General features: G+C 51.5%; 1 protein-coding gene across 1 annotated transcript in view; it reads left to right on the plus strand.

The window, feature by feature from the left end:
• The first annotated feature begins 756 nt into the window (after positions 1–756).
• The window catches only part of ARFGAP3 (ADP ribosylation factor GTPase activating protein 3), a 31,424-nt gene continuing 6,039 nt past the window's right edge, over positions 757–26,141 (plus strand). Inside the window, exons 1-13 of the mRNA XM_038756281.1 lie at positions 757–895; positions 5,553–5,671; positions 7,023–7,095; positions 9,396–9,527; positions 10,066–10,149; positions 11,475–11,571; positions 13,970–14,026; positions 14,785–14,831; positions 15,783–15,925; positions 18,271–18,399; positions 19,039–19,167; positions 24,622–24,762; positions 25,171–25,294. Coding sequence (XP_038612209.1) covers positions 827–895; positions 5,553–5,671; positions 7,023–7,095; positions 9,396–9,527; positions 10,066–10,149; positions 11,475–11,571; positions 13,970–14,026; positions 14,785–14,831; positions 15,783–15,925; positions 18,271–18,399; positions 19,039–19,167; positions 24,622–24,762; positions 25,171–25,294 — 1,344 coding nt within the window. The 5' untranslated portion in view covers positions 757–826. The remainder of the gene's footprint in view (positions 896–5,552; positions 5,672–7,022; positions 7,096–9,395; positions 9,528–10,065; positions 10,150–11,474; positions 11,572–13,969; positions 14,027–14,784; positions 14,832–15,782; positions 15,926–18,270; positions 18,400–19,038; positions 19,168–24,621; positions 24,763–25,170; positions 25,295–26,141) is intronic.

Raw genomic sequence — 26,141 nt, forward strand, 5'->3', positions numbered from 1 at the left:
TATCTATTCTGTTTTCTTTTGTTAGTATGTTTGGTTTTGTCTCCCCCTTTTAGACTGTGAGCCCACTGTTGGGTAGGGACTGTCTCTATATGTTGCCAACTTGTACTTCCCAAGCGCTTAGTACAGTGCTCTGCACACAGTAAGCGCTCAATAAATACGATTGATGATGATGATATTTATTTATTTATTTATTTTACCTGTACATATCTATTCTATTTATTTTATTTTGTTAGTATGTTTGGTTTTGTCTCCCCCTTCTAGACTGTGAGCCCGCTGTTGGGTAGGGACTGTCTCTATATGTTGCCAATTTGTACTTCCCAAGCGCTTAGTACAGTGCTCCGCACACAGTAAGCGCTCAATAAATACGATTGATGATGATGATATTTATTTATTTTACTTGTACATATCTATTCTATTTATTTCATTTTGTTCGTATGTTTGGTTTTGTCTCCCCCTTTTAGACTGTGAGCCCGCTGTTGGGTAGGGACTGTCTCTATATGCTGCCAACTTGTGCTTCCCAAGCGCTTAGTACGGTGCTCCGCACACGGTAAGCGCCCAAGAAGTACGATCGATGGTGATGATGTTAGTCCCCGCCTCCCCGCGGGGAGCTGCCGGTCACGCGGCTGGTCACGCGGACAGGCTCGTCGATGTGGCGCGCGGACTCCGCGCGAGGGCCCGGGGCGCATGCGCACGCGCCTGCTGGGGGCCGGGGCCAGGCGCGCGACCGCCCCTCCCCCGGCGCGTCCCCGCTCCCGCGCTCCCGCGCTCCCGCGGCCCGGCTCCCGCGCTCCCGCGCTCCCGCTGCGGCCGACGCTCCCCGGGGACGATGGGGGACCCGAGCAAGCAGGACATCCTGGCCATCTTCAGGCGGCTCCGCTCCGTGCCCACCAACAAGGTACAGGGCCCGTTCTTTCCCCCCCCGCCCCGCCGACTTGGTCCCCGCCCCCGGCCCGGCCCGGCCCGGGGACACGTCGCACTGTCGGGGCAGAGATGTCGCCCAGGCCTCCCCCCACCGCACTCCCATTTGCAATCAATCAATCGTCTTTATTGAGCGCTTACTGTGTGCAGAGCACCGGACTAAGCGCTTGGGTAGTCCAAGTTAGATCAATCGATCAATCAATCGTCATTATTGACCGCTTACTGTGTGCAGAGCACCGGACTAAGCGCTTGGGAAGTACAAGTTAGATCAATCAATCGTCTTTATTGAGCGCTTACTGTGTGCAGAGCACCGGACTAAGCGCTTGGGAAGTCCAAGTTAGATCAATCAATCGTATTTATGGAGCGCTTACTGTGTGCAGAGCACTGGACTAAGCGCTTGGGAAGTACAAGTTAGATCAATCAATCAATCAATCGTATTGAGCGCTTACTGTGTGCAGAGCACCGGACTAAGCGCTTGGGAAGTCCAAGTTAGATCAATCAGTCGTCTTTATTGAGCGCTTACTGTGTGCAGAGCACTGGACTAAGCGTTTGGGAAGTCCAAGTTAGATCAATCAATCAGTCGTCTTTATTGAGCGCTTACTGTGTGCAGAGCACTGGACTAAGCGCTGGGGAAGTACAAGTTAGATCAATCAATCAATCGTCTTTATTGAGCGCTTACTGTGTGCAGAGCACAGGACTAAGCGCTTGGGAAGTACAAGTTAGATCAATCAATCGTCTTTATTGAGCGCTTACTGTGTGCAGAGCACAGGACTAAGCGCTTGGGAAGTACAAGTTAGATCAATCAATCGTCTTTATTGAGCGCTTACTGTGTGCAGAGCACTGGACTAAGCGTTTGGGAAGTCCAAGTTAGATCAATCAATCAGTCGTCTTTATTGAGCGCTTACTGTGAGCAGAGCACTGGACTGAGCGCTTGGGAAGTCCAAGTTAGATCAATCAATCGTATTTATGGAGCGCTTACTGTGTGCAGAGCACCAGACTAAGCGCTTGGGAAGTCCAAGTTAGATCAATCAATCGTATTTATGGAGCGCTTACTGTGTGCAGAGCACCGGACTAAGCGCTTGGGAAGTCCAAGTTAGATCAATCAATCGTATTTATGGAGCGCTTACTGTGTGCAGAGCACGGGACTAAGCGCTTGGGAAGTCCAAGTTGGCAACATATAGAGACAGTCCCTACCCATCGGTGGGCTCGCAGTCTAAAAGGGGGAGACCGAAAACAAAACCAAACATACTAACAAAATAAAATAAATAGGATAGATATGTAGAAGTAAAATAAATAAATAGAGTAATAAATATGTACAAACATATATACAGGACAGTCCCTACCCAACAGAGGGCTCACAGTCTAAAAGACTGGGAGAATTTCCCCCTTCCCCCAACCCCCGTACCCTCCACTCCCAAGCCCCTCCCCTCCCCCCGTGGATCCGGAGGCAGACCCCCATCCCCAGGCCCCGTCCCCAGGCCCACCCTGCCCATGTAGGGCAGTTTCTGCCCAATAATAATGATCAATCAATCAATCAATCAGTCGTATGTATTGAGCGCTTACTGTGTGCAGAGCATGGTACTAAGCGCTTGGGAAGTACAAGTTGGCAACATATAGAGACGGTCCCTACCCAACAGTGGGCTCACAGTCTAAAAGGGGGAGACAGAGAACAAAACCAAACATACTAACAAAATAAAATAAATAGAATAGATATGTACAAGTAAAATAAATAAGTAAATAGAGTATTAAATATGTACAAACATATATACATCATTTGTTATATATATTTATTATATAATGACGGCATTTATTAAGCGCTTACTATATGCAAAGCACCGTTCTAAGCGCCGGGGAGGTTACAAGGTGATCAGGTGGTTCCACGAGGGGGCTCACAGTCTTCATCCCCATTTTACAGATGAGGTAACTGAGGCACAGAGAAGTTAAGTGACTTGCCCAGAGTCACACAGCTAAGTGGCAGAGCCGGGATTTAAACCCACGACCTCTCCACTCCAAAGCCCGGGCTCTTTCCACTGAGCCACGCTGCTTCTCCTAATGAAACTTTGTTTTTCTTCCCCGAGTTTCTTTCGTGGCTTGACAGTTAATGTCCCCGTCCCCGTTCACCCTCCCCCCAGCTCCGGGGTGTGTGTGTGAGAGTGTTGGGGTGACGCACCGGGCTGTCACGATTCCGGGGAGGCCCGATTGGGTGTAACATATGGGAAAGGGCAAAGTGCTCGTGGGCCCACAGCGCCCCAGCTTCACCCACCATCTGCTGCAGAGAGCGTTGTGGGCAGGAAATGGCTCTTTTCTAGTGTACTGTCCCAAGCACTTAGTACAATGCTCTGCACACAGTAAGAGCTCAGTTAATATGTTCGACTGACTGACTGACATCGGGGCCCAGGGCAATCGCACCGGCGGGGTGAGAGGCACCTTAGCAAGATAGCTTTAATTCTATTTGACACCTGTCTACATGTTTTGTTTTGTTGTCTGTCTCCCCCTTCTAGACTGTGAGCCCGTTGTTGGGTAGGGACCGTCTCTATATGTTGCTGACTTGTACTTCCCAAGCGCGTAGTCCAGTGCTCTGCGCACAGTAAGCGCTCAGTAAATACGGTTGAATGAATGAATGAACGCCTCCCCTGGAGCATAGTCCCCACCCCCAGCCTCTGCAGAACTTTTTTACTAAATGCCAGGCACTGAACTAAATCCTGGGGTAGATACAAGATAATCAGGATGGACATAATCCCTGCCTCACATAGGGCTCACAGTCTTAATCCCCATTTTACAGATGAGATAACTGAAGCGAGGAGGAATTAAGTGACTTGCCCAAATTCCCACAGGTGGCAGAGTAGAGATTAGAACCCAGGTCCTTCTGACTCCCAGGCCCGAGCTCTATCCACCACGCCACTCTGCTTTGTGCCTGCCTCCCCTCAGACAAATCCACTGTAATCGAGTTGGTAGATGGAATCCCTGCCCACAGGGAACTTTTAGTCTACAGGGAAAGATGAACACTAAAATTACAGGCAGGATAAATGGATAGAGACGAGTTAATCAGGTCATACACAGTCTCCATCCCATTTGGTACTACAGTCTAATCAGGAGGGAGAACAGGTATTGAATCCCCATTTCACAGATAAGGAAATAGGCCCAGAGAAGTTCCTGCTTGCTTAAAGTCACACGGCAACTTGTATGGACACATAAATGCTAGGGGTGGCCATCGGGTTGACCTAACTGAGGTGTTGGAAGTTAATCAGGGAAAGGCCTGTTGGAGGAGGCTGGACTTTAGAAGGGTTTGAAGATGGGGAGGGCAGAGGTCTGGCTGATGTGGACTGGGGAAACACAACGGCCACAGCTGTGGGTGAAGAGGCAAAGGGAAGAGGCGACCTCGTTAGCCCCGCCCTCTCCTCAGCAATCTCGGGTTTCCAGGACATCTCTACCAGGATGTTCTGCCAGCACTTGAGGTGCAACATGTCCAAATCTGAACTCTGTCAAAGTCCTCTGGCGGAAATCGATATCGGATGTAGAAAAACTGTTCCTTTCACCGGCGGTGTGAATCAGCAGGGTCCATGGACTGTTGCCCTGGTGACAGCAGCTGTCCCTGGAGGCCTGGCGTGTGTCCCGTGCTCCCCTCCCCCCCACACCGGAGCCAGAGCCGGGCCCGTGGCAGCTGAGGAATTGCCCTAGGCTGCTATGTGGGCGCTGCTGGTCCCTGGGCAGCACCTTGGGGGCAGACCACCCAAGCTGGCAGTAAGGCCAGCCTGGGCCTGGATCATCCCCTCAGCCCCAAGGGGGCATTCCACATGTGAGTGCTTCTGGTCCCTGGACCGGTGGCACTCGGTGTGTGTAGCACTGTAGCAAGTTTTCCCTCTCCCGGAGACGTAGGTGGCTGGCGGGTCGACACTAAGGAAATCCTGGACCATGGCATACAGCGGGAATTGTGCCTAAAGAAGCTTTCCTTGATTGTTCTGGTCACCCGTCGGCTGAGATTGGAGCCAGTTCTGAGGGACAGCCCATGGCCTTAAGAGTGTGGGAAGCCCTCGGAGGCTGTTCCCCACAAATGCTGCTCCGCATACGGGCGTTACCCTGTGAGGGCCTCAGCCTGGGAGCTGGGAGCCACTGGCTTTGGCCCCTGTGATAGTGTGCGGGATGTCTGTGGTACAGCTGTTGGAGCCGTGGTGGGGGTGTCCGTGAGGGAATGCAGTGTCTGTTAACGGCAGTACGGGCCTTGGTGGGGGTACCCGTGAGAGTGGGATGGCCATGTTATGGCAGTGGGGACTGGTGGGGATATCTGAGAGACTGGGGTGACTTGCAGCAATGGTGACTGGTGAAGTGACCATGAGAGAATGGGGTGGCCGTTACAGCAGTGGGGGCCTGTGGTGGGCGTGTCTGTCAGAGAGTGGGGGGTCTGTTACAGCAATGGGGGCATAGGAGCTTTGATTCAAAACTTAGACAACTGGTGCCCTTGCAAGTCCTTATTTAAAGTGGCTTATTTAGAGACAATCAGTATAGCTAGAAGAAAGGGTCGGGCATGAAGCTGGGGCCTGGGGACCAAATTTGCGGGAGTTTTCCGCCCTGCGGCAGGAACTCGTCATTCAAACGTTTGAGTTTCACTGGGTCTCATGGCGGGGGTTGTCTTCCAGGTGTGCTTTGACTGTGGCGCCAAGAACCCAAGCTGGGCCAGCATCACCTACGGCGTGTTTCTGTGCATCGACTGCTCTGGGACACACCGCTCTCTGGGTGTCCACTTGAGCTTCATTCGGTGAGCTCTTCTGCCCATCCTTCTTCCTTCCATCGTTCCTCAGTGTGGGTGTATGCTGGGGACCGAGCACCTCCCTCTTTCTCTTCTTCTTCACGCTCAGCTCAGGGCATCGTTTGGGAACCAAGCCACTGCCCCTTCTCCCCCTCATCCTGCCCTGGCGCTGCCCTGATGGGTCCTGGCTCGGAGCCTTTTTCTCCAGTGGTCCCTGACGCTCCCTTCCTAGGAGGCTGCGGATGAGAGCGTGGCTTCCGTCCTGGGGATTTTGGTTTGTTCCCCGCTGGCTGAGGTAGAGGCCCAATGCCACTGGGCTTCCTACTCTGAGAGGACTGTGTGTGGGGCTCCCCGGGGAGCTGGAGGTCTCATGCCCCGAGGCGATAGCAGAGCTGCTTAAGCTGCTGTTTTCTCGGGTGATGGAGGCCCAGCAGGAAGAGGGTTACCCACAGGGATGCCCTGACCCAACCCAAGCACCAAACCGTGCACCTCCGCCTGGTCTGCAGGTTGAGACGAGGCAGTCTGGTGGGTTCTCCCCGCCGGGTTGCTTTCCCTTGGACTCGGGTGATCCGTGGGGCCTGGTGGAAGGGGCTTCCGTGGCTCCGGTGTGGAGCATCACCGATTCTGGTCAGTGTGTCTCCTGGCCCTGCTGCCCCCTCCACGGCCCCACATCGCCCATGCCACCGCGGCCTGGTGACTACACCAGCCCAGACGCCTGAGCTGGCCAGTTTCAGTGTGTCTCCCGACCTGTCTCTCCTTTCCGGGGTGCCACGGGGGTCAAGTCAGATGTCATGGGATGGATGGTCTGGAATTAACCCACCAGCTTCTTCTTCCACGACAGACTCTAGGAAATCCTGCTTGGGTCATCTGGCGGCCAGCAAAGGTCAGGCCTTTGTCTCTGGCCAGGGTGATTGTCTAAAGCGCTTAGTACAGTGCTCTGCACATAGTAAGTGCTCAGTAAATATGATTGAATGAATGGCTCTGCTGGGAGACGCTCAGTTGCAGGTGTCTGAATCCTTTGCCGTCATTTTCTGGGTCCTGGCCTGTGCTCAGGCTATGAGAGAGTATCCTCAACCAGCGTTGGGCGCCAGACCAAGCATACCCCTGAGGACCAGTACCTGGAGAGAGAAAGTCCATGCTGACCCATCAGCTTTAAGTGTGTCTCTCTCCAGTCCTCCATCCCTGACCATACCCACACTTCCATTCATAGATTGTGAACCCCTGGAGGGACAGGGTCCGTGTCCAGTTGCCACCCAGGTGTTCTTTCCTCATGCTTAATATGGTGCTCTGTACACAGTAAGCACTTAATAAATACATTTCTGAAGTCAGGTGCTGAAGTTGGAATCTCTCTTCGCCCTAGGTCGACAGAATTGGATTCTAACTGGTCTTGGTTTCAGCTGAGATGCATGCAAGTCGGAGGGAACGCCAGTGCCGTAAGTGTCTCCTAGAAACCACGGCCTCCCCCGCGGAGGCCCTGGCTCTCGTTAGCAGGCCGTTCGTGGGGTTTGACCAGGCTCCCGAGGCAATACAGGATGGGGTCAAAATGAGCTTTTCAAGGAAGCCCCACTTGACGAGGGCTTGTTTTCATGTCTTTGGACAAAAGATCATGTGGACCTGAGGTTTGGAGTTTGAACTTGATTTCTAGGGCTGTAGTCAAACCACCAAAAGCAACAAAAGTCTTCAGATTTTTTCACTTTTTACATCACTGTCTTAGCAAAGGAGTCAGGATGATATTCTCCTGAAAGTCTTTCTGGTTTGGGAAGCGAGTGGTTTTGAGTCGTCCAGTGAGGTGCCACCTCAGACTCTCACTGACCGAGCATCCACCCTGAGGGTTTTGTGTGGCCAATTTGTAAATGAGCCTAGATTCCCAGGGGGTCCTCCGCCCCTTCCAGAGATGGTCGTTGGAGGGTTTTTCAGGGCGGTTTTGGGCTCGTCACCCTGCTTTTTCCTTAATCCAAGGGATTAAGGTCGCATTCACACCTAGAGATTCATTAATTCATTCATTCAGTCATATTTATTGAGCACTTACTGCATGCAAAGCACTGTACTGAGCACTTGGAAAGTGCAATTTGGCAACAGGTAGAGACAATTCCTACCCAGCAACGGGCTCACAGTCTAGAATGGAGAGATAGACAAAACACCACAGGTAGATAGACATCAGTAGCACCAAAATAGATAAATAGAATTATAGATATATATGTAATATAGAGATGCTGCAGCCGATGCAGTCAGGACAGTGCTACTGACTAAATTAAGAAGAAATAGTGAATCATTGCCCGGGACCGGTCCATTGCGGAGAACAGCTTCAGAATGACCAAGACCTGGGCTCCTGCTGGCTTCCTTTTCCAAATCCGTCACTTCATAAAGACGTTGTTCATTTGCCAAGCGGGCCCCCGGGACAGGACTCCAGGGTCAGCCCCAGTGGGTCAGCTTTTTTGGCCCTTCGTCTGTCTGTTCCCGTGTTTTTCAGTCTCCAGCAATGTTTCCAAACTACTGTTGATGGGTTTACCATGCACTCTTCTCTCGTTATCATAGTCAATCTTCAAGTCCCAACGAAGGTAGCCTTCCACTGCCACTCAGATTCCTTGGCACAAAGTAGGCCAGTGCACTCTCGCTCACTCTGGGGTGGGGTGGGTTGGACTGGGGACCCACCTACGTCCAGCTCCCCCCATAATCTGGTGATGATAATGATGGTTGTGAGATTTGTCGGGCGCTGTGCTAAGCACTGAGGTAGATCCACCCAGCTCTCCCATTCCACAGAGGCTACTCTCCTGACCAGCCCACGTCAAGGAAAATTTGCGCTCTGGCTTGCACTCTCTCACCAGCATTTCTTGCGACCCTACAACCGTGTCCTAACTGGGCAGACGTGTCGTCGGAAGAATAATAATGATGGCATTTATTAAGCGCTTACTATGTGCAAAGCACTGTTCTAAGCACTGGGGAGGTTACAAGTGATCAAGTTGTCCCATGGGGGGCTCACAGTCTTAATCCCCATTTTACAGGTGAGGTAACTGAGGCACAGAAAATTTAACTGACTTGCCCAAAGTCACACAGCTGACAATTGGTGGAGCCGGGATTTGAATACGTGACCTCTGACTCCAGAGCCCGTGTTCTTTCCACTGAACCATGCTGCTTCCCCAACTGGGCTCTAGCCTCATGTTCCCAAAGAGTGTTTGCATCTCCAGGAACAAGGGGGCCAGAACCCATGCCCCCCCGGCCTCCTTCCCTGGGCGGAAGGAGAACATGTCGCTGCCAGGTGGTCAGTGCCCTAGGCAACCGCCTGCATCCAGGGCCGTGGAGTGCAGGTGTGTTCCAGGCCAGGACCCTCCTGCCCATTGGCTATTTCCAGAGTTGAGGGGGAAGTCTGGAGGGGCATGGCAGCCGGGGGAAGTCGTGGAGAGGGAGCGGTGGCTCGGGGATGGCCCTGGGTAGCACTGGGCACAGGTGGTCTTGCTCTCCCAACCGATCCCTGTAACTGATGTCTGTAACTGCTGAGCAAGCAAATCATCACCCCAAAGCCACAGCCCGGTTGTCCGAGAGAGTCGAGAGCCCGGCGACTTCCTCCCGCTGTCAGCTGGGCCACCGTAGATTTCTGGAGGTGTCGGGAGAGCCCGATTTTACGTGATGTGACCTCAATTCCTATTTCAGTGATTTGGTGGCCAGGGACTATCAGCCCCAGTTGAGTCGGAACCTTGCCTTCTCTCACTACATTCCTGTGCCCTTTCTTTTTCAGACATCTTTTTTCCACCAGCACGGCTGCACCACAAACGACAGTAATGCCAAGTACAACAGTCGTGCGGCTCAGCTCTACAGGGAAAAGGTTAAGTCTCTCGCCTCGCAAGCAGCCAGGAAACACGGCACAGACGTAAGTCACGTGGGACTGGGCGTTTGGGGGTCGGAGAAACCGAGGAGTTTTCAGCAATGCATTCCTTAAACCTCACTGATTTTTAATGAGTGGTTTCTTGATTGCTATCATCAGAGTCCTGAATCAGCACAATCATGTCACAGAGTCTAGTGGCAAAAGGAAACCGTGTTTTTATCCATTTTGTTCCTCTTGCAGTGCAGTTGGAAGAGTGAACAAGGAAATGCTAATTATGTAAAGAAATCTGATTTTCAAGTGACACAGAGCTTTGCTTTTCCTGCTGAGATCCAGAGAGAAAATTATTTCTTTCTACTTTATCTTCTTTCCTAAATAGAATCGAAAACTTTAAAATAAGGGAAAATAATCCAACCAGTTCACCTAGAAGATATTGCAGGCAGCTATCAGGCAGTTTACCAAGGCCTGCAAGGGTTGGGAAGAAGGAACTGGGTCAAACGCATTAAAATTCCTTGTCAAAGTGGGAGCGTGGTGTCGGGACCATTGAACTCTGAGAACCGCATCCCGTTCTGTTCTCTTGTTCCAGCTGTGGCTCGAAAGCTGTGGAGTTCCACCCGGAACGCCTCAACCCAAAGATGATGACTTCTTTGCATCCCATGTGTCTACCGAGGTCTGGAACAATCTCTAGGATGGGGTTGGGGGCCGTCTGGGGTTGGGGAGGGCGGGTGGGTTTCATCTGGCCACAGCAGGCATCAGCGTGGCTCAGTGGAAAGAGCACGGGCTTTGGAGTCAGAGGTCATGGGGTCAGCTGTGTGACTTTGGGCAAGTCACTTAACTTCTCTGTGCCTCAGTGACCTCATCTGTAAAATGGGGATTAAAATCGTGAGCCCCTCTTGGGACAACCTGATCACCTGGTAACCTCCCCAGTGCTTAGAACAGTGCTTTGCACTTAGTAAGCGCTTAACAAATGCCATCATTATTATTATTATTATGTTTCAAGAAGAGTTGTTAAAACCGAATATTTGGAGCTTCCAATATATGCAAGCAGGGTGAAGATGTCCGCACAGCCCCTGAATAGTAATAGTAATAATAATATTCACGGTGGTATTCAAGTGCTTACTCTGTGCCAACTGCTGCACTAAGTGCTGGGGTAGAGACTAGATAATCAGACTGGACACAGTCCGTGTCCCACATGGGGCTCACAGTCCAAGTCTGAAAGTCGACCAGTCTTGGCCAGAAGTCATTCCCATGGCATAATAATAGTAATAATAATAATGGTGGTATTTGTTAAGCGTTTACTATGTGCCAAGCACTGTTCTAAGCCCTGGGGGGGATACAAAGTGATCAGGGTCGTCCCACGTGGGGCTCACAGTCTTAAACCCCATTTTACAGATGAGAGAACAGAGGCCCAGAGAAGTTAAGTGACTTGCCCAAGGTCACACAGCTGACAAGTGGCGGAGCCGGGATTCGAACCTATGACCTCTGACTCCCAAGCCCATGCTCTTTCCACTGAGCTACGCTGCTTCTCTAAAGTATGGCATACTTTATCAGGTGTTTGAAATATGGAACCCTCTGGCGTTGGGGTTCACACCGAACAAAAACTAAACCCAGCTCCACAGAATGTTCAGTAGAAGCATTCTTTCTTTTCATACCTTCCCTGATTCTTCTGGGATGGTGGTCTCCAGGAGAGCATTCAGTTGAGTTCCACGTTAACATGGAATGCAGCTAGAGGGAATAGAGATACCTCAAGTGTCCTCTTCTGGGTTGTTTTGGGTTTTTTTGCCTGTGCTGATGATTATTGTCAAAGCAATTCTGAAGCTCAGACTTTATTTTTGTTGCCCTAGAAGTCAAAATGCAGTGTTTCCTTTTCTGTATCCTGTTTGGCCCAGGAGGTGGCTATTGGCTATTTCATATTAGGCCACTTCCAGTTTAGGACTGGCTGGCTCTGGAGAGAGCTTGCCCTCCTGCTCGTTAACAGCTGTTTGCATTGTCCAGGTGGGCAGCGAGGAGTGGGCAGCGCCATCACCAGGAACACCACCTGAGCTAGTCCCTTCAAGGACCAGACCTTCCGACCTCAGCCCAGAGAACAAAGGTATTTGGGGAGCTGCTGGGTCACAGTTTCAATTGGCAGGGAGTGGTTCCCTACTTCCTGAAAGAGCTCCCACATGGTAATGTTCATTCAGAGCTTGTGACTGAATTTTCATTCCAGACTTCGAAGAGCGTATCTGGGCCAGGGAGTAGGGTTTTCTCAGGCCCAGGGTCCTCTGACCAGCAGCAGGATCTGTGTCGACCTCAAAGAAGTAGTTTAGTCATTTGATGGACTGTACTGAGCACTCCCTGAATGTTAGGCACCGTACTAAGTGCTTGGGAAAATACAACAGGAACAAGACTCGGATACCCTGCCCTCAAAGAGTTACAGTCTAATGGGAACGACAGACAAAACTCAATGGGGATAACTAGCGGAAGAACAAGAATGAAGCAGGAAGTGAAAATATCCATTGGTGCCCAAGTGTTGAGGACAGAATCAGAGCTCCTGAGCTTTTTGGAAGCTTTTCCCAGCTGTTCAGTCTAAAAGTGCAGTGGATTGTCAAGAGCTGCAATGGATCCTAGTGGCCAACCCCTCCTCTGTCACCCAACCTGTCTGTGTAAATCTCCACTGTCCCAGGGTAAACCAAGGAGGAGGTAAAGTCAAGGGCAGCAGAGATGGGGAGCTTGCAAGAGTCCCCCAGGAGGCATTGGGGAAGGTGAAGGAGGAAAAAGCTTAAGAATTACACTCCAAACCCTAAGACCAGTCCGGAAAATAAATACACGCACGCACGTACGCAAACCTCCCCTTCCTCGCTGCCCCCTCTTCTCTCCCACTCTTTCCCTCTCTTTCTCCCTCTCCCTCTTAAGCACTTTGTATGAGTCAAGCTCTCTTCGAAGTTTATCAGTCATATTTATTGAGCGCTTACAGTGTGCAGAGCATTGTACTAAGCACTTGGGAGATTACAGTATGACAATATTGCAAGCACATTCCCTGCCCACAGTGAACTTACAGTCTAGATGGGGAGATGGACATTAATATAAATAAATAGATTACGGATATGTGCGTAAGTGCTTTGGGACTGGGAAGGGGATGAATAAAGGGAGTAAGTCAGGGCGATGCAGAAGGGAGTGGAAGAGAAGGAAAAGAGGGCTTAGGGAAGGCCTTTTGGAGGAGGTGTGCCTTCAGTAAGGCTTTGAAGATGGGGAGAGTAATTGTTTGTCAGATATGAACCGGGAGGGAGTTCCAGGTCAGGGACAGGATGTGGGCAAGAGGTTGGCAGCAAGATAGAAGAGATCCAGGTACAGTGAGTAGGTCGGCATTAGAGGAGTGAACTGTGTGGGCTGGGTTGTAGTAGAAGAGTAGTGAGGTGAGATAGGAAGGGGCAAGATAATTGAGTGCCTTAAAGCCAATGATAAGGTGTTTCTGTTTGATGTGAAGGTGGATGGGCAACCACTGGAGGATATTGAGGAGTGGGGAAACATGAACTGTAGAATTTTGTAGAAAAATGATCTGGGCAGCAGAGTGAAGTATGGACTGGAGTGGGGAGAGACAGGAGGCAAGGAGGTCAGCAAGAAGGCTGATAGAGTAATCAAGGCAAGATCATCATCATCATCAACATCAATTGTATTTATTGAGCTCTTACTGTGTGCAGAGCACTGTACTAAGCACTTGGGAAGTACAAGTTGGCAACATGTAGAGACAGTCCCTACCCAACAGTGGGCTCACAGTCTAAAAGGGGGAGACAGAGAACAAAACCAAACATACTAACAAAGTAAAATAAATAGAATAGATATGTACAAGTAAAATAAATAGAGTAATAAATATGTACAAACATATATACATATATACAGGTGCTGTGGGGAAGGGAAGGAGGTAAGATGGGGAGGATGGAGAGGGGGACCAGGGGGAGAGGAAGGAAGGGGCTCAGTCTGGGAAGGCCTCCTGGAGGAGGTGAGCTCTCAGTAGGGCCTTGAAGGGAGGAAGAGAGCTATCTTGGCGGATGGGCAGAGGGAGGGCATTCCAGGCCCGGGGGATGACATGGGCCGGGGGTCGATGGCGGGACAGGCGAGAACGAGGTACGGGGAGGAGATTGGCGGCAGAGGAGTGGAGGGTGCGGGGTGGGCTGTAGAAGGAGAGAAGGGAGGTGAGGTAGGAGGGGGCGAGGTGATGGAGAGCCTTGAAGCCCAGGGTGAGGAGTTTCTGCCTGATGCGCAGATTGATTGGTAGCCACTGGAGATTTTTGAGGATAGGATAAGCAATTGGATTAACATGGTAAGTATCCGATCAGGCAGAAGTCTGTGTGCTACCAGGACAGAACCGGAAGCTGGGAGTGGAGAGAGCATGGTGGGAATTAGGTAGTGACCAGGAAAGGTACGGCTGACCCCACATCCATGTGATCTGTGCGGGAGCAGGACACCCTTTCCACGCTTTGGACATTCTTCTCGGTGTTCTGCTTTTTCAGGTGGAGATCAAGGACCTAGTGTCGACTGCCTGAGTATGTCCCCGAAAGCGGCTCTAGGTAACGAGGCCCAGGCCCCACGGCGGGGCCCGTCTCTCTGGGTCCCACTCAGCCAACTCTGCCTTTTCCCCTTCAGCTTGGTATCTGTGCCCCCCTCCCGCCCCCGCCCCCAACTCCTGGTTTTCGGGATAAGACCCGGCCCATCCAGCAAGTGGCAGAAGATTGTTTTCCAAGAGAACGTTTGGGATCCCCTGCCCGCCAAGGGTTCCAAAGGTGTTTTGTGCCACAGCCGAGTCCCACCGACACCAGGGCGTGCTTAACCCAGGCTCTAGCCAGGAACCCAACCAGTCATTGGCTGGGAGCGAGGGGGAACCCCACCCCCTGCAGCTCTTCTGAGACCTTGGGCCCAAACAGAGCCAGTGCACGTGCAGACCAAAGGGCTTCCCATCAAAGAGCCATCTTCTGGGAAGGCTCTGCGGGGCAAGCGTTAAACACCCCCCCACCCCACCCCCATGCTGGGCTCCAAAAGCACATCTGAAATGAGCTCCATTGGTTCCAGCTAAACACTTGGTAACCACTGGCCCAGGCAGCTCTCCTTCCACAAAGTGACCATCTGGGATCCCGCAACCTCCTCCCTGGCCTTAGGGCATGAGAGCTGGCTCTCTTGCTCGAAACTGGAGAACGATTCTTGTGTGCCCAGTTTGGTACCGGGCATCTACCCCAGTGCTCACACCCAGGAAGCTCCCAAACAATTTATCTTCACTAAATGCCAGGACTCCTGTAAGCCTCTCACTCTGAATGATTTTTGTGTTTTGCAGAGGTTACCTCTATTATAAAAAAGAAACCAGGTCAACTTAAGAAAGGGGTAAGATGAAAACAGGGAATAATTGTCTTATCTGCTCATTGTCTGTGGGCTAAATCAACAAGTCTGCCATTTGGGGAGGTTCCTGAGTCACTGTCTTACTTTGTGTCTGGTAATTAATATTTTCTTTCACTAGAATTCATACTATTTTCAGTTAGCCAACCACTCAGTACAGCACACAGTATAAATGCTAATAAATACAATCGAGTGAATGATAAAGATGTTTTTAACTGGGAAAGATTTAACAGCTAAAACCCCCAAAATGTTTAGCTGCTCTATCTGTGGGATATCTCCCTATGGGCAGGGAATGTGTCTGCCAATTCTATTGTATTGTACTCTCCCGAGCACTTTACACAGTGTTCTGCATATAGTAAGTGCTTAATAAATACCATTGATTGATAATAATAATAATTGTATTTGGTAAGCACTTACTGTATGACAAGCCTTGTTCTAAGCGCTGGAGTAGATAAAAGATAATTAGGTCAGACACAGTCCCTTTCCCACAATATATTCACACTCAATGTCCTTCTCCCCCAACTCCCCTTCTAGACTGTAAGCCCATTGTGGGCAGGGATTGTCTCTCTTTATTGCTGAATTGTACTTTCCAAGCATTTAGTACAATGCTGTGTACACGGTAAGCGCTCAGTAAATACGATTGAATGAATGAATGAAAAGGGAGAACAGGTATTTCATCCCCATTTCACAGATCAGGAAACTGAAGCACAGAGAAGTTAAGGGCCTCGCCCAAGGTCCCACTGCAGGCAAGTGGCAGGGGTAATTTAGCCAATCCCACCAGGTAGAGGCACAGGTTTGCTGCATGTTTCCCTCGGCACCTCTCTCCCCCTGAGGCTTTGCTGAATCTCTATTCTGACCATTTAATTAACGTTTCCTGCTGGCTGGGCAAGGCCAAGACCAACTGAAGACAATTCAGTGTCTGCTTCTTCCTCTTTCGAGCTCGGGGGCAAAAAAGCGGGCCTGGGAGCGCAGAGGGTGAGCAGTACGAGTTTCAGCGAGATGGAGAAACAGGCTCGAGCTGGCGACCAGCTCAAGGAGCAGCAAGACCAGGCTTCCAAGAGGACGGACAGAGAAGAACCCATGTGAGTGGGGACCGATCACAGAAACTCCCTGGGAGGGTCCGGATTTGCTTGGCCACACTGGAGTGACCCCTTGGGCCAGGCCGCATTTGGTGAAGTGACCAGTGGCTCTGAGTGCAGCCTTTAACAGGTCAAGTGGGCACTTGTGGAGAGAAGCGTTTGTGTCTCTGAAGCCCACTTGGGAGGTTGGGGTTGCGGGGTGGGGGGAGACTGTGACCTGATGGGGTGCTAATATGCTGACACGGATGGAGAGAAGCCCAACAGGACACTGTAGCTGAAACGTAGATTGAAGCAGCAAGGAGAAGGCCGGAGTTTGAATTAGCAACAGTTTTCTCTTGCTTCCAAGGGTATCATCGAATTGTCAATAGGGGGCCTCAGCTGCCCATCAGTAAAATAGTAGCTGGCAGAAATGAGAGTTATCCCTCCTTTTCAACTTTAAAAAAACGTATTAGATCACTTCAAACATGAGCATGGCCCCGGCACAAATCCTAGGGGATCTTGAGCCGGATATGAGGGGGTTTTTCTCTATAAAATAGACCCTCTGTGATCAGAAATTTCCATCTTTAATTCTCATGTCTTGCATCACTCGTCGCTGGAGTAGAGGCAGGTCTCCACTAGGGGTCAGCGTTCAGCGAGCCCTCCATTTTGGCCACCATGGAGCATATTTTTAAAATTACAAAAAATAACTTCCGCAATTTAGTTATTTTTAGAAATAACTGCTGGGTTTAGCCTGTTTTAGATAGTTTAGCAGGCGAGTGCACTCCTATAGTTGTACTAGAGGATTCGGCTGGTTCTTTTTGTTTTTCCTTTATTTTTTTAATGGTATTTAAGTGCATACGCTGTGCCAGGTACTGTACTAAGTGCTGGGATAGATACATGCTAATCAGGTGGGACACAGTCCATGTCCCATGTGGGGCTCACGGTCTTAATCCCCAGTTTACAGGTGAGGTAGCTGAGGCACAGAAAAGTTAAGTGACTTGCTCAAGGTTACACAGCAGACAAGTGGAGGAGCCGGGATCTGAACCCAGGTCCTCTGACTCCCAGGCCTGGGCTCTTTGCACTAGGCTATGTTGCTTCTCACAGTTCTATAGGGCTCTGCTTGTGTTTCAGCACTGTTCATTCATTCATTCAATTGTATTTATTGAGCGCTTACTGTGTGCAGAGCATTGTTACATCCCACCTGCTGCTTCTGGAACTCTGGGCCCTCGGCTGGGCCTCTCCCACCCTCCAAGGTGCAGCAAGGGGTCGCGGCAGCAAAACACCCCTGGGAACGGCTGCCGGGAGCTGCAGACCTTCCCCACATGCTAGGGAAGTCGATTGTCTGGCAGCGGATTTGGCCCGACAGGCTGCCGCTCTACTGGAATGAGTCTGGAAACTAAGCCTCTGCTGCCCGCTTGAGAGCAGACTGGCCTTCGGGTCATCTGTAACGTGGGAACTAAGACCGTTAGCTCCTGTGGGACAGGGACCGTATCCAGCCCTATTTGCTTGCATCCATCCCAGCGCTTAGTACAATGACTGGCACATAGAACTTAACAAGTACCACAATTATTATTAGTCCTGGTATTTATTGAGTGCCTACTTGGTGCAGTGCACTGTACTAAGCACTTGAAAAGGATGAAGGGGTGGGAGTCGATGGAAGCTATCCCTGGCCCCTGTTGGCCACATAGCCAAAACAGGTTGTACAGGGTCACTGCTTGGCAACCCAGCTTGGGCCTGGGGTTCCAGCCCAGCTCTCTGGGTGGGCAGCCCTGCCTCCCCCTCCCCCAACACACACACAGACACACACACAAATACACATGCTGAGGCAGCTGTGGCAGAGTTGAGGGGCTCAGCTTGATGAATGCAGGAATTAGAGTGGCAGCAAGGTCGGCTTTCCCCACCCCAGTTCCCAAAGGTGCAGTGGTAGAAGGCTCCGGGCTGCGGTGGCTTTTCTGCTTTCCTGGCCTGATGGCGATTCAGGGGTGCCTGGCTGGCATTTCCTGATGACCACGGTTCCAGGGCTAGGGAGCCCTGAGCCAGTAGGTCGCAGCTCCGATGGAGAAATCCTTCCCCGCGGGGCACCCGGGACTGCACTTGCTTTCCGTGATGGGTGCCAACCAGGCCCATCAGGTCAACGTCAGTCGAGGTGCGGCAGACCAGAGTGGGTAAGCCAGAGACCCGGGCTCTGAACACAGGGACCCTCACCATCAAGAATTCAGAGGATGAGTAGGACAGGAAGTCAGCCCTCAAGATCAGTGAGGCTGGAAGGAGGCGGGCCGATTGGGAGTAGGCTCGGGAATCGTGCTTTAATCTGCTCTAGCGATGTTGGCTTGGGGCACGTTACAGCAGGTCGGGGCGCTCCCTTGCAGGGTGTCCTCCTTACGTTTGGCGTACAAGGACCTTGAAATTCAGATGAAGAGAGACGGAAGGATGAATGCCGGAAGTAAACAGACGGCAGAGTCGGAGAGGCTCGGCATGGGATTTGGGAGCAACAGGAGGTAAGTGAGAGCAAACTTTCTCTGTTCTGAGAGGCCGGTCTGGGGTCCTGGAGCCGTTGACCCCAAAGCCATCACCTGGTTTTCATTCGCTTTAACTGCAGAAATAAATGTGGGGGCTCCCCTCTCCCCTCTTCCCGGAACCACAGAGATACCCTTGGGGAGTTCGGGACAGAAGTTGATTCACATCTTGAGTTTGCAGCTCTGTTCTGATGGAGCGAAATTTAGTTCAGGGAGAAAACTCTGGTCTGGGACAAGGCACCAGGATTTTCAGGCCATCTTTTGAGGGGCGGTAGCTGCTAGCAGTGGAGGTGGGATCCTTCTGGATATGGGGGTGAGCATGAATAGTATCCGATCAGGACTACTCATTGAGCACTTACTGGGGGTAGAGCGCTGTACTAAATGCTCGAGAGAGTACAACAGAGTCGGTAGACATGATCCAGGCCCTCAGGAAGCTGGCAGTCGACAAGGGGAGGCGGGAGGCAGGCTAGCGGGAGGGCAGGACCTCTCCCGCTCGGTCCTGGTCAGCCCCACAGGCAGCCATCGAGAACCATGTTGGCGGCCATCGCTTCGTGACTGAGAGAAGCCAGTCCTTTTCTCCGTGGCCAGCCAGAAGTGACCTTCTCTCCGCTCTCCCAACAGCGGCATCTCCCACTCAGTGATCGCAGATATGCAGACCATCGAACAGGAAACCCCGGTTCTGGCAAAACCAAGGAAAAAGTACAGTGGGGATGGCGGAGCAGATTCCTATTTTGGTTCTTCAGGCTCAAGGTAATCTATCGCCCCTTGACTATCTATCATCAGGGGGACAGCGTCGGGACGGTTTGTTTGAATGAATGAATTGAATTACAAGAGAGAAACAAATATACTGCAGTTTTATTTACTTTTGACTTTCAAACCAGTTCTTGGTAACTGGCTACAGATTGTGCTGGGGGCCGGATGCTGGTGTAGGGGCTGGGGAAAATTCAAAGCGATTGGGTCGGACGTGCCAATATCTAAGGCCCAGAGCACACGCCTTAGAAGGCAGGCCCTATCTGGAATAGGGATTGTGCCAGTCCAGTTATCCTCTGTCCATCCCAGCCCTTAGCCTTTCACTTGGCACACAGTCGGTCCGACTGCTGTGCCTGGGGCTCAGTCCAAATGGGGAAGGCCTATAGATGGTCAGCTACAGTGCGGGACAAACAGCTTTCGGTTCCAGCTGCAACAGATCAAGGTACCGACATTTCCAAGAGAGGCAAAGCAGCCATGGCAAGGGCAGGGCCCAGGCTCGTGGTCCATCAGGGTGCAGTTCCAAACTGGACAGGGGCTGGGAGGCTGCTCCAGGCGACAGGCAGATTCCACGGACTCTGGCGTTCTGCTGGCACCGGGCCTCGGAGCCACGGAGAGTGAACTGTTGGCCACCCTCCCTCCGCTCTGTCGATGATCAGCTGCTAGCTGTCCTCCTGGACATTTCCGCCAGGCAGGGGCTTACAGTGGACAGTCTTTCTTTTGGGGAGTGTCGCCTCCAAAAGGGTAGCTGCTTGTTTTTCAAATGGAATTCAGGTAGAGAATGCATTTTCTCACTGGGATTTATTAAGATGCATTGGCAGCGTGTTTTCAAGTGCTGAGACCAAAAACAGCCATCTGAACTGAAGTCTGGATAAATTGGAGATCAACCAGAGAGAGAGCCAGCCAAAGGGTGATGGGGTGCCTTCTCCGCCAGTGGAACCGGGGCACAAAGGGCTGGAGGTGCCTCATGTTCCACAGAGAGAAATCCGAAGTTCACCATGCGGAGGCGAGCCTCCCTGGGAAAGCCCCTCGGGTAGTGTTTCGGTTTGCGTGCCTCCCCTCAAGCCCGCATGCCATCCCAAAGAGGCTGCAGCCCACGATCCACCCAAACCAAACTACCCTGCCACTCTGAAGCCTGCCTCCCACCTACCCATCAGTCCTGGCTCTGCCCTTTTATTCCATTCGGCAGTTCTTTATGCATCCAGTTCAGTGCCTGGTGAGTAATAATAAATAATGGTGGTATTTGTTAAGTGCTTACTAGATGTCAAACACTTTTCTAAGTGCTGGGGTAGATACAAGGTAATCAGGTTGGACACAGTGCCTGTCCCACATGGGACTCACAGTCTTAATCCCAATTTTGCAGATGATGTAACTGAGGCACAGAGAAGTGAAGTGATTGCCCACGGTCACACAGCAGACAAGTGGAAGAGCCGGGATTAAAACCTACTTCCCTCTGACTCCAAGGCCTGTGCTCTATCCACTAGGCCATATTAATTCACTGGTGAATGCCAGTGCTGCTCCGGGTCCTGGGCAGGTGCCCAGTGGGCTGCCGCCAAGAGCCGTAAAAGACAAGTGCTTCAGGCCCCCACCCTTCAACAGCTGGGAAATGGGGGATGAATTCTCAAGGGGCAGTGGGCAGCTGCTGTCCCAGAAATAGGGGAGCGGAGTCTTCGGTACCTGTCCAGTGTCTAAGCCCACACAGAGACTCTTTTAATGGCCCTGCCCACCCTGGTCTCGGTCAGCCGGTCGGTAGCTGGGCGGGGAAGGGAGCCCCAGGGCAGATACGCCGGCCACGGCCAATGGCAGTGCGGCACCGAATGCTTCCCTAAATTCCTGCCTGCTCTGTTAGGACTCTTATTGCTTCCAAATTATTCATCAACCCATTAGGAGTTGGATACAATGAATTATGGAGGAGTTTTTGATATGATGCTATTAAAAACAAGATCAACCACATCCTTGGTTTATTTTGCCTTTACCTAGTCCTTTTATTTCCAGAATAAAAACAATTTAATTATGCTAGATGTGCAAATTCATTCATTCATTCAATCATATTTATTGAATCCTTACTGTGTGCAGAGCAGTGTACTATGAACTACATACTGTGCTTGAAAAGTACAATTCTGCAACAGAGACAAGCCCTACCCAATAACGGGCCCACAGTCTAGAAGACATTGGGTCAGTTTGCTCCGCCTTTCAGTGTTTGGGGAGCTTAACACATTGGTGACCTGTGAAGTAGATCGAGTACATTTGACTGCGTTCTGTTCCTTCTGCGCAGTGTTCCCATTTCCCGAGAAATGGCGTCTCTGAGTTTCTCCAAAGGGGGAAGAGGAGTCCCTCTCCAGAGAACATTTTGGAAATGCTCACCCCCAAGTCTCCCCCGTGCCCATGGCCAGTGCTCTGTCCTCTTTGCCCCTCCATCTCCTTCCCAACCTTTGGAAGTTTGTAGCGTTTTCCTTCCCAGCCAGAACTTCCAGCTGTGGACAGGTAAGCGGCATGCTGCGGGAAGTCATGCATTGTGTGCTGGTGCGTACATATGTCCTTGGCCCTTAGGCTGGCGGGCTTGTGGCCAGTCTATTCCTGGGCTGGGCCCCGTGGCTCCAGGGAGCGAGGGCCATTTCTTCTTGCTCTCCGGGAGCTCCCCCAGCATCCAGCAAGACCCCTCCCTGCAGCGGGCCCTCACCCACTGTGCTCATGTCAGCCTGACTGGTTTCAGAGGATTTGAGGGCTGAGAGGCCCCATGGAGCGGAGCGGAATTAGGATGGATCGTTGGACAGATGATGGGACAGGGCGTCAGGCATCAACGTGTGCCCTGGGAACGGTCAGTCCCCGGGCACCGGTCAGCCCACCAGCACAGAACGCTTGGGAGGGGCCGAGCAAAGGAGGGTTGGTAGTGAAGCGGGCTCATTCCTGTGGGACAAAGAAGGTTCAGGGGAGAGACCAGGGCATTGAAGGTGTTCGATCCAAGCCCTGTCAGGGTTTTCTTCCTGCTAGCAGTTAGACTGTGAGCCCCTGAAGGGCAGGAGTCGTGTCAATGAATCATCAATCAATGGTATTTATCGAGCGCTCTTACAATGTGCAGAGCACCATGCTGAGCACTTGGGAGAGTGCAGTTTGATAGAGTTTGTAGATACAATTCCTGCCTACAAGGAGCTTACCATCTAGAGGGGCAGAAGGACATTAAAATCAATGATGGGAAATGGCAGAATATAAAGATACATCCACAAAGCGCTATGGGGCCGAGGGTTAGGGTCTGCCAACTCTATGGTATCCTCCCAACATGCTCAGCAAGTGTTCCGCACACAGTAGATGGTAAGCTCCTCGAGGGCAGGGATGGTGCCTACTCTCTCTTGTGCTCTTCCGAGTTCAGCGCTTTGCCCACAGTGGGCACTCAGTCAGTAAGGATTGAGCAAGCGCGCCGGCTCCGTGCAGCTCTGTGAATCACTTGAGACCAGCAGGGCACAGAAGGGTGTGTCCCCGCTGGCTGTAGGGGTGAGCTTCAGGACTCCAGTGGACGGAAGCTCAGCCTCTCTCCCTGAGAACAGAGTGGAACTTCGACTGATCTTTCAGAATGGTTCCAGAGGAGCAGCAGGACCTAGTGGAGAGAGCCCGGGCCTAGGAATCAGAGGGCCTGGGTTCTGATCCCGACTCCACCATGTACCTGCTGGGCAACCTTGGACAAGTCCCTTCACTTCTCTGTGCCTCAGTTTCCTCATCTGTAAAATAGGGATTCATTATCTGCTCTTAGACCATAAACCCCACGCGGGAAAGAGATTTTATCTGATCTGATAACTTGTATCTATCCCAGTGCTTAGAACAGTGTTTGACACATAATGAGTGCTTAATGTCATAATAATAACTTAATCTGGGCCCCAGAGTTGTCACTTGTCTCCTAGGCTAAGATACAGTGATATGGGAGTCAATTTCATTATTCATTATTTCATTCAAGAGAATGATGGCAACACCCATCAGTCATTCAGTGGCATATATTGAGCACTTACTGTCCACCGAGCATTGTAATAAGCATGTGAGAGCATACAGTGCAGTAGAGTTGGTAGACGCAAACCTCAAGAAGCTTACAATGTAGAGCAGAAGACAGAAATTGAAATAAGTGACAGATAGGGGATGGGGCACAGTGTAAGAAGTGCTGTGGGGGTGAGGCGAGTGCTAAAGTGCTTAGGGGCTTCAGACCTATGTGCAGAGGCAACACAAGAGAAGGCCAGTAGGATGGGGAGACGAGAGGTCAGCGAGGTAAGTCTTGGAGGAGAAGTGATTTTCGGAGGGCTTTGAAGATGGGGAGAGTGGTGGTCTGTTGATTTGAAGAGGGAGGGAGATTCAGGCAGGAGGGAAGTTGTGGGCAGGGGGTGGACAGTAAGAGGGAGGAGATTAAGGCACAGGGAGTAAGTAGGGGTTAGGGGCAAAGTGTGTGGGCTGAGTTGTAGTGAGAAAGAAGTGAGGATAAGTCCAGGGAAAGAGCCAATTGAGGGCCTTAAAGCCAATGGTGAGGAGTTTTGATGCAGCACAAACCTGGGAGTCAGAAGGACCTGGGTCTTAATCCTGACTCTACCACTTCTGTGCAGTGTAACTGTGGGCAAGTCGCTTCACTTCTCTGGGCCTCAATTACCTCATCTGTAAAATGAGGATTAAGACTGTGAGCCCCATGAAAGGACCCCAGGGTAAGGAAGCGCGGTCTGTCCCTAAGAACAGAGAAGAGCTTCTACTGATCTTGCAGAAAGGTTCCCGAAGAGCAGTGGGGCCTGGTGGAAAGAGCACGTCCCAGCTGTGCCACTTCCCTGCTGGGTGACCTTGGTCTTGTTCTCGTTCATGTTTCAAGGCCACCGAGCAGGGACTGTGGGAGTGGAAGGGTTTTGCCCTGATCCATGTGTGCTTCTGGGGCATGCAAATATGAGTTTAAAATGGTATTTGTGTTACTGTTCTCTTCAGCAGAATACACTGCCCCAACTCTGAGGCCACTTTTAAATAGTGCGATCTAGGTGATATCTGGCTTGACAAACAAATTACCGAAGGGTTTTCACTTTTTGCCTTGTAGTAAATGTTGAGCAAGTACAATTGGCTGCCACAGGGCTGGTTATTAATGATGCTTTGGATTTGAGTAGAGCTTTCATTTTTCCAAAAGACTTTCACTGTATTTATCTCATTTAATTGGTACTTTGGCACGGCCAGACTTTCAAGAATCAGAAATTATTCCTCCCGACACCCTAAGCATGATCTGCACGCCTGGCTGCCGGGAACAGGGCCGAGGACCACGGGGCCTCGTCGCGCTGTCTCTCTTCCTTAGTCTGGCGAGCCTGCTGGTGGCCCAGGGGGCTGGGGGCCAGCCAATGGGGGAGCGGGGTACCGAGCTGGGGACTGAAGAGCGGGGGGACCGAGCTGGGGGCTCAACCAGCCGGGGGCAGGGCCAGGACTGAGCTTGGACGATTTGCTCTTTTTTCCTCCCAGATACTTTGAAGATCCAACAGAACTGAGGACCAGTCCTTTCAGCAGCAAGTGGGATGACAGTTCGGATTCCTTTTGGAATAAAGAGAGTGCCAGAGACACAGACCTGATTCCCAGTTCTAAAGAGGCTGGCTCTTCAGACAGGTGCGACTTGGACCTTTATCCCTCTGACATGTGATTCATGCCCACCTAAAAAGAAAGTCCCATAAGTTACAGCGGGGAGTTCTGGAGAGGGGAAGCTGCTGTGCCCATTGCCGCAGCGCAACTTCAGCCAAAGATGCTGACATAAACAACAGCCCCAGGCAAAAGGGGGAAGAAGGAATTTGGAATGTGTTTGGCGATGGCAGTGCCGGGGCGGAGCGCTGCGGCATTCCCCTCTCTGAATCCCCGCCAAGCATCCCGCTGCCAGAGTGCTCTCCTTTTCCTCTCCAGCATTTTGGGCCCCCAGGGGCTGCTGGGGTCTTGCAGACTAGAAAGGCCCTTCCTACCCGGGGTCACAGTCAAATGGGCTTGGTCTGATTGCCGCTTATGCGCCCTTGGTCTTCACCACAGGTCAGCTTCTCGCCGCAAGCCAGATTACGAGCCGCCTGGTGCTACCGACGAGGCCCAGAAAAAGTTCGGCCATGTCAAGGCCATTTCTTCTGACATGTATTTTGGAAGGCAAGACAATGCGGACGTACGTGTTCACGCTTTGGCTGCACCGGGCCGTGATGGCTGCAGGGGGTGCAAATGATCTCAGAGTGAGGAGGAGGAGGAGAAAGGACTTCAGCTCTAGAGCCTTCCTTCTCCTACTCCTCTTCCTCTTCCTCCCAGACCCAGGGTCTCTTCCTTCCAAGATCAGTCCATCATTCAAGAACTGACATTTCTTCTTTCCCTCTCCCTGCTGTTCTCCCAGTCTGTCCCCGTCCCACCTCCTGGCAACACTCTGGGACTCCTCCTCACCCCCTGCAATTCTTCTGGCCCCCTTCCCTGATGCCTTTTGCCAAACAAGAAGTGGTGGTGGTGGTGGTGCCAAACCGATTCAGAATCATGAACAGACTCGAGGTGTGAGGAAGTTGTCAAGGGAATCAGTGCAGAACAATCCACAGCTTGGAGGGTGGGGGATGGAAGGAAGGCCCACATCCCTCCCCATCGGCCCATATCTCCGGCCCGTGTGACTTGCCCAAAGTCACACAGCTGACAAGTGGCAGAGATGGGACTAGAACCATGACCTCTGACTCCCAAGCCTGGACTCTTTCCACTAAGCCACACTGCAGACTTTGAGCCCCATATGGAACAGTGCCCAACCTGGTCAACTTGTAGCTACCCCAGCACTTGGAACCGTGTTTGTCACATAATCAGTGCTTAACAAAAACAATAATAGTAATAATAATACGGCTCTCTTGTTGCTGGCAATGGCAGCAGCAGCATGGAGTGTGTTTCCAAGAGGGTTTCCAACCTCCTCCCCTAGTCCTGGCATGGCCCAGCTGGTTCAGGAGGGAAGCCAGTCTGGAGGGGGTGTGGGGAGAGGAGGTCTGGTGGCC

Source organism: Tachyglossus aculeatus, chromosome 14, assembly GCF_015852505.1.
Source record: "Tachyglossus aculeatus isolate mTacAcu1 chromosome 14, mTacAcu1.pri, whole genome shotgun sequence".
NCBI lineage: Eukaryota > Metazoa > Chordata > Mammalia > Monotremata > Tachyglossidae > Tachyglossus > Tachyglossus aculeatus.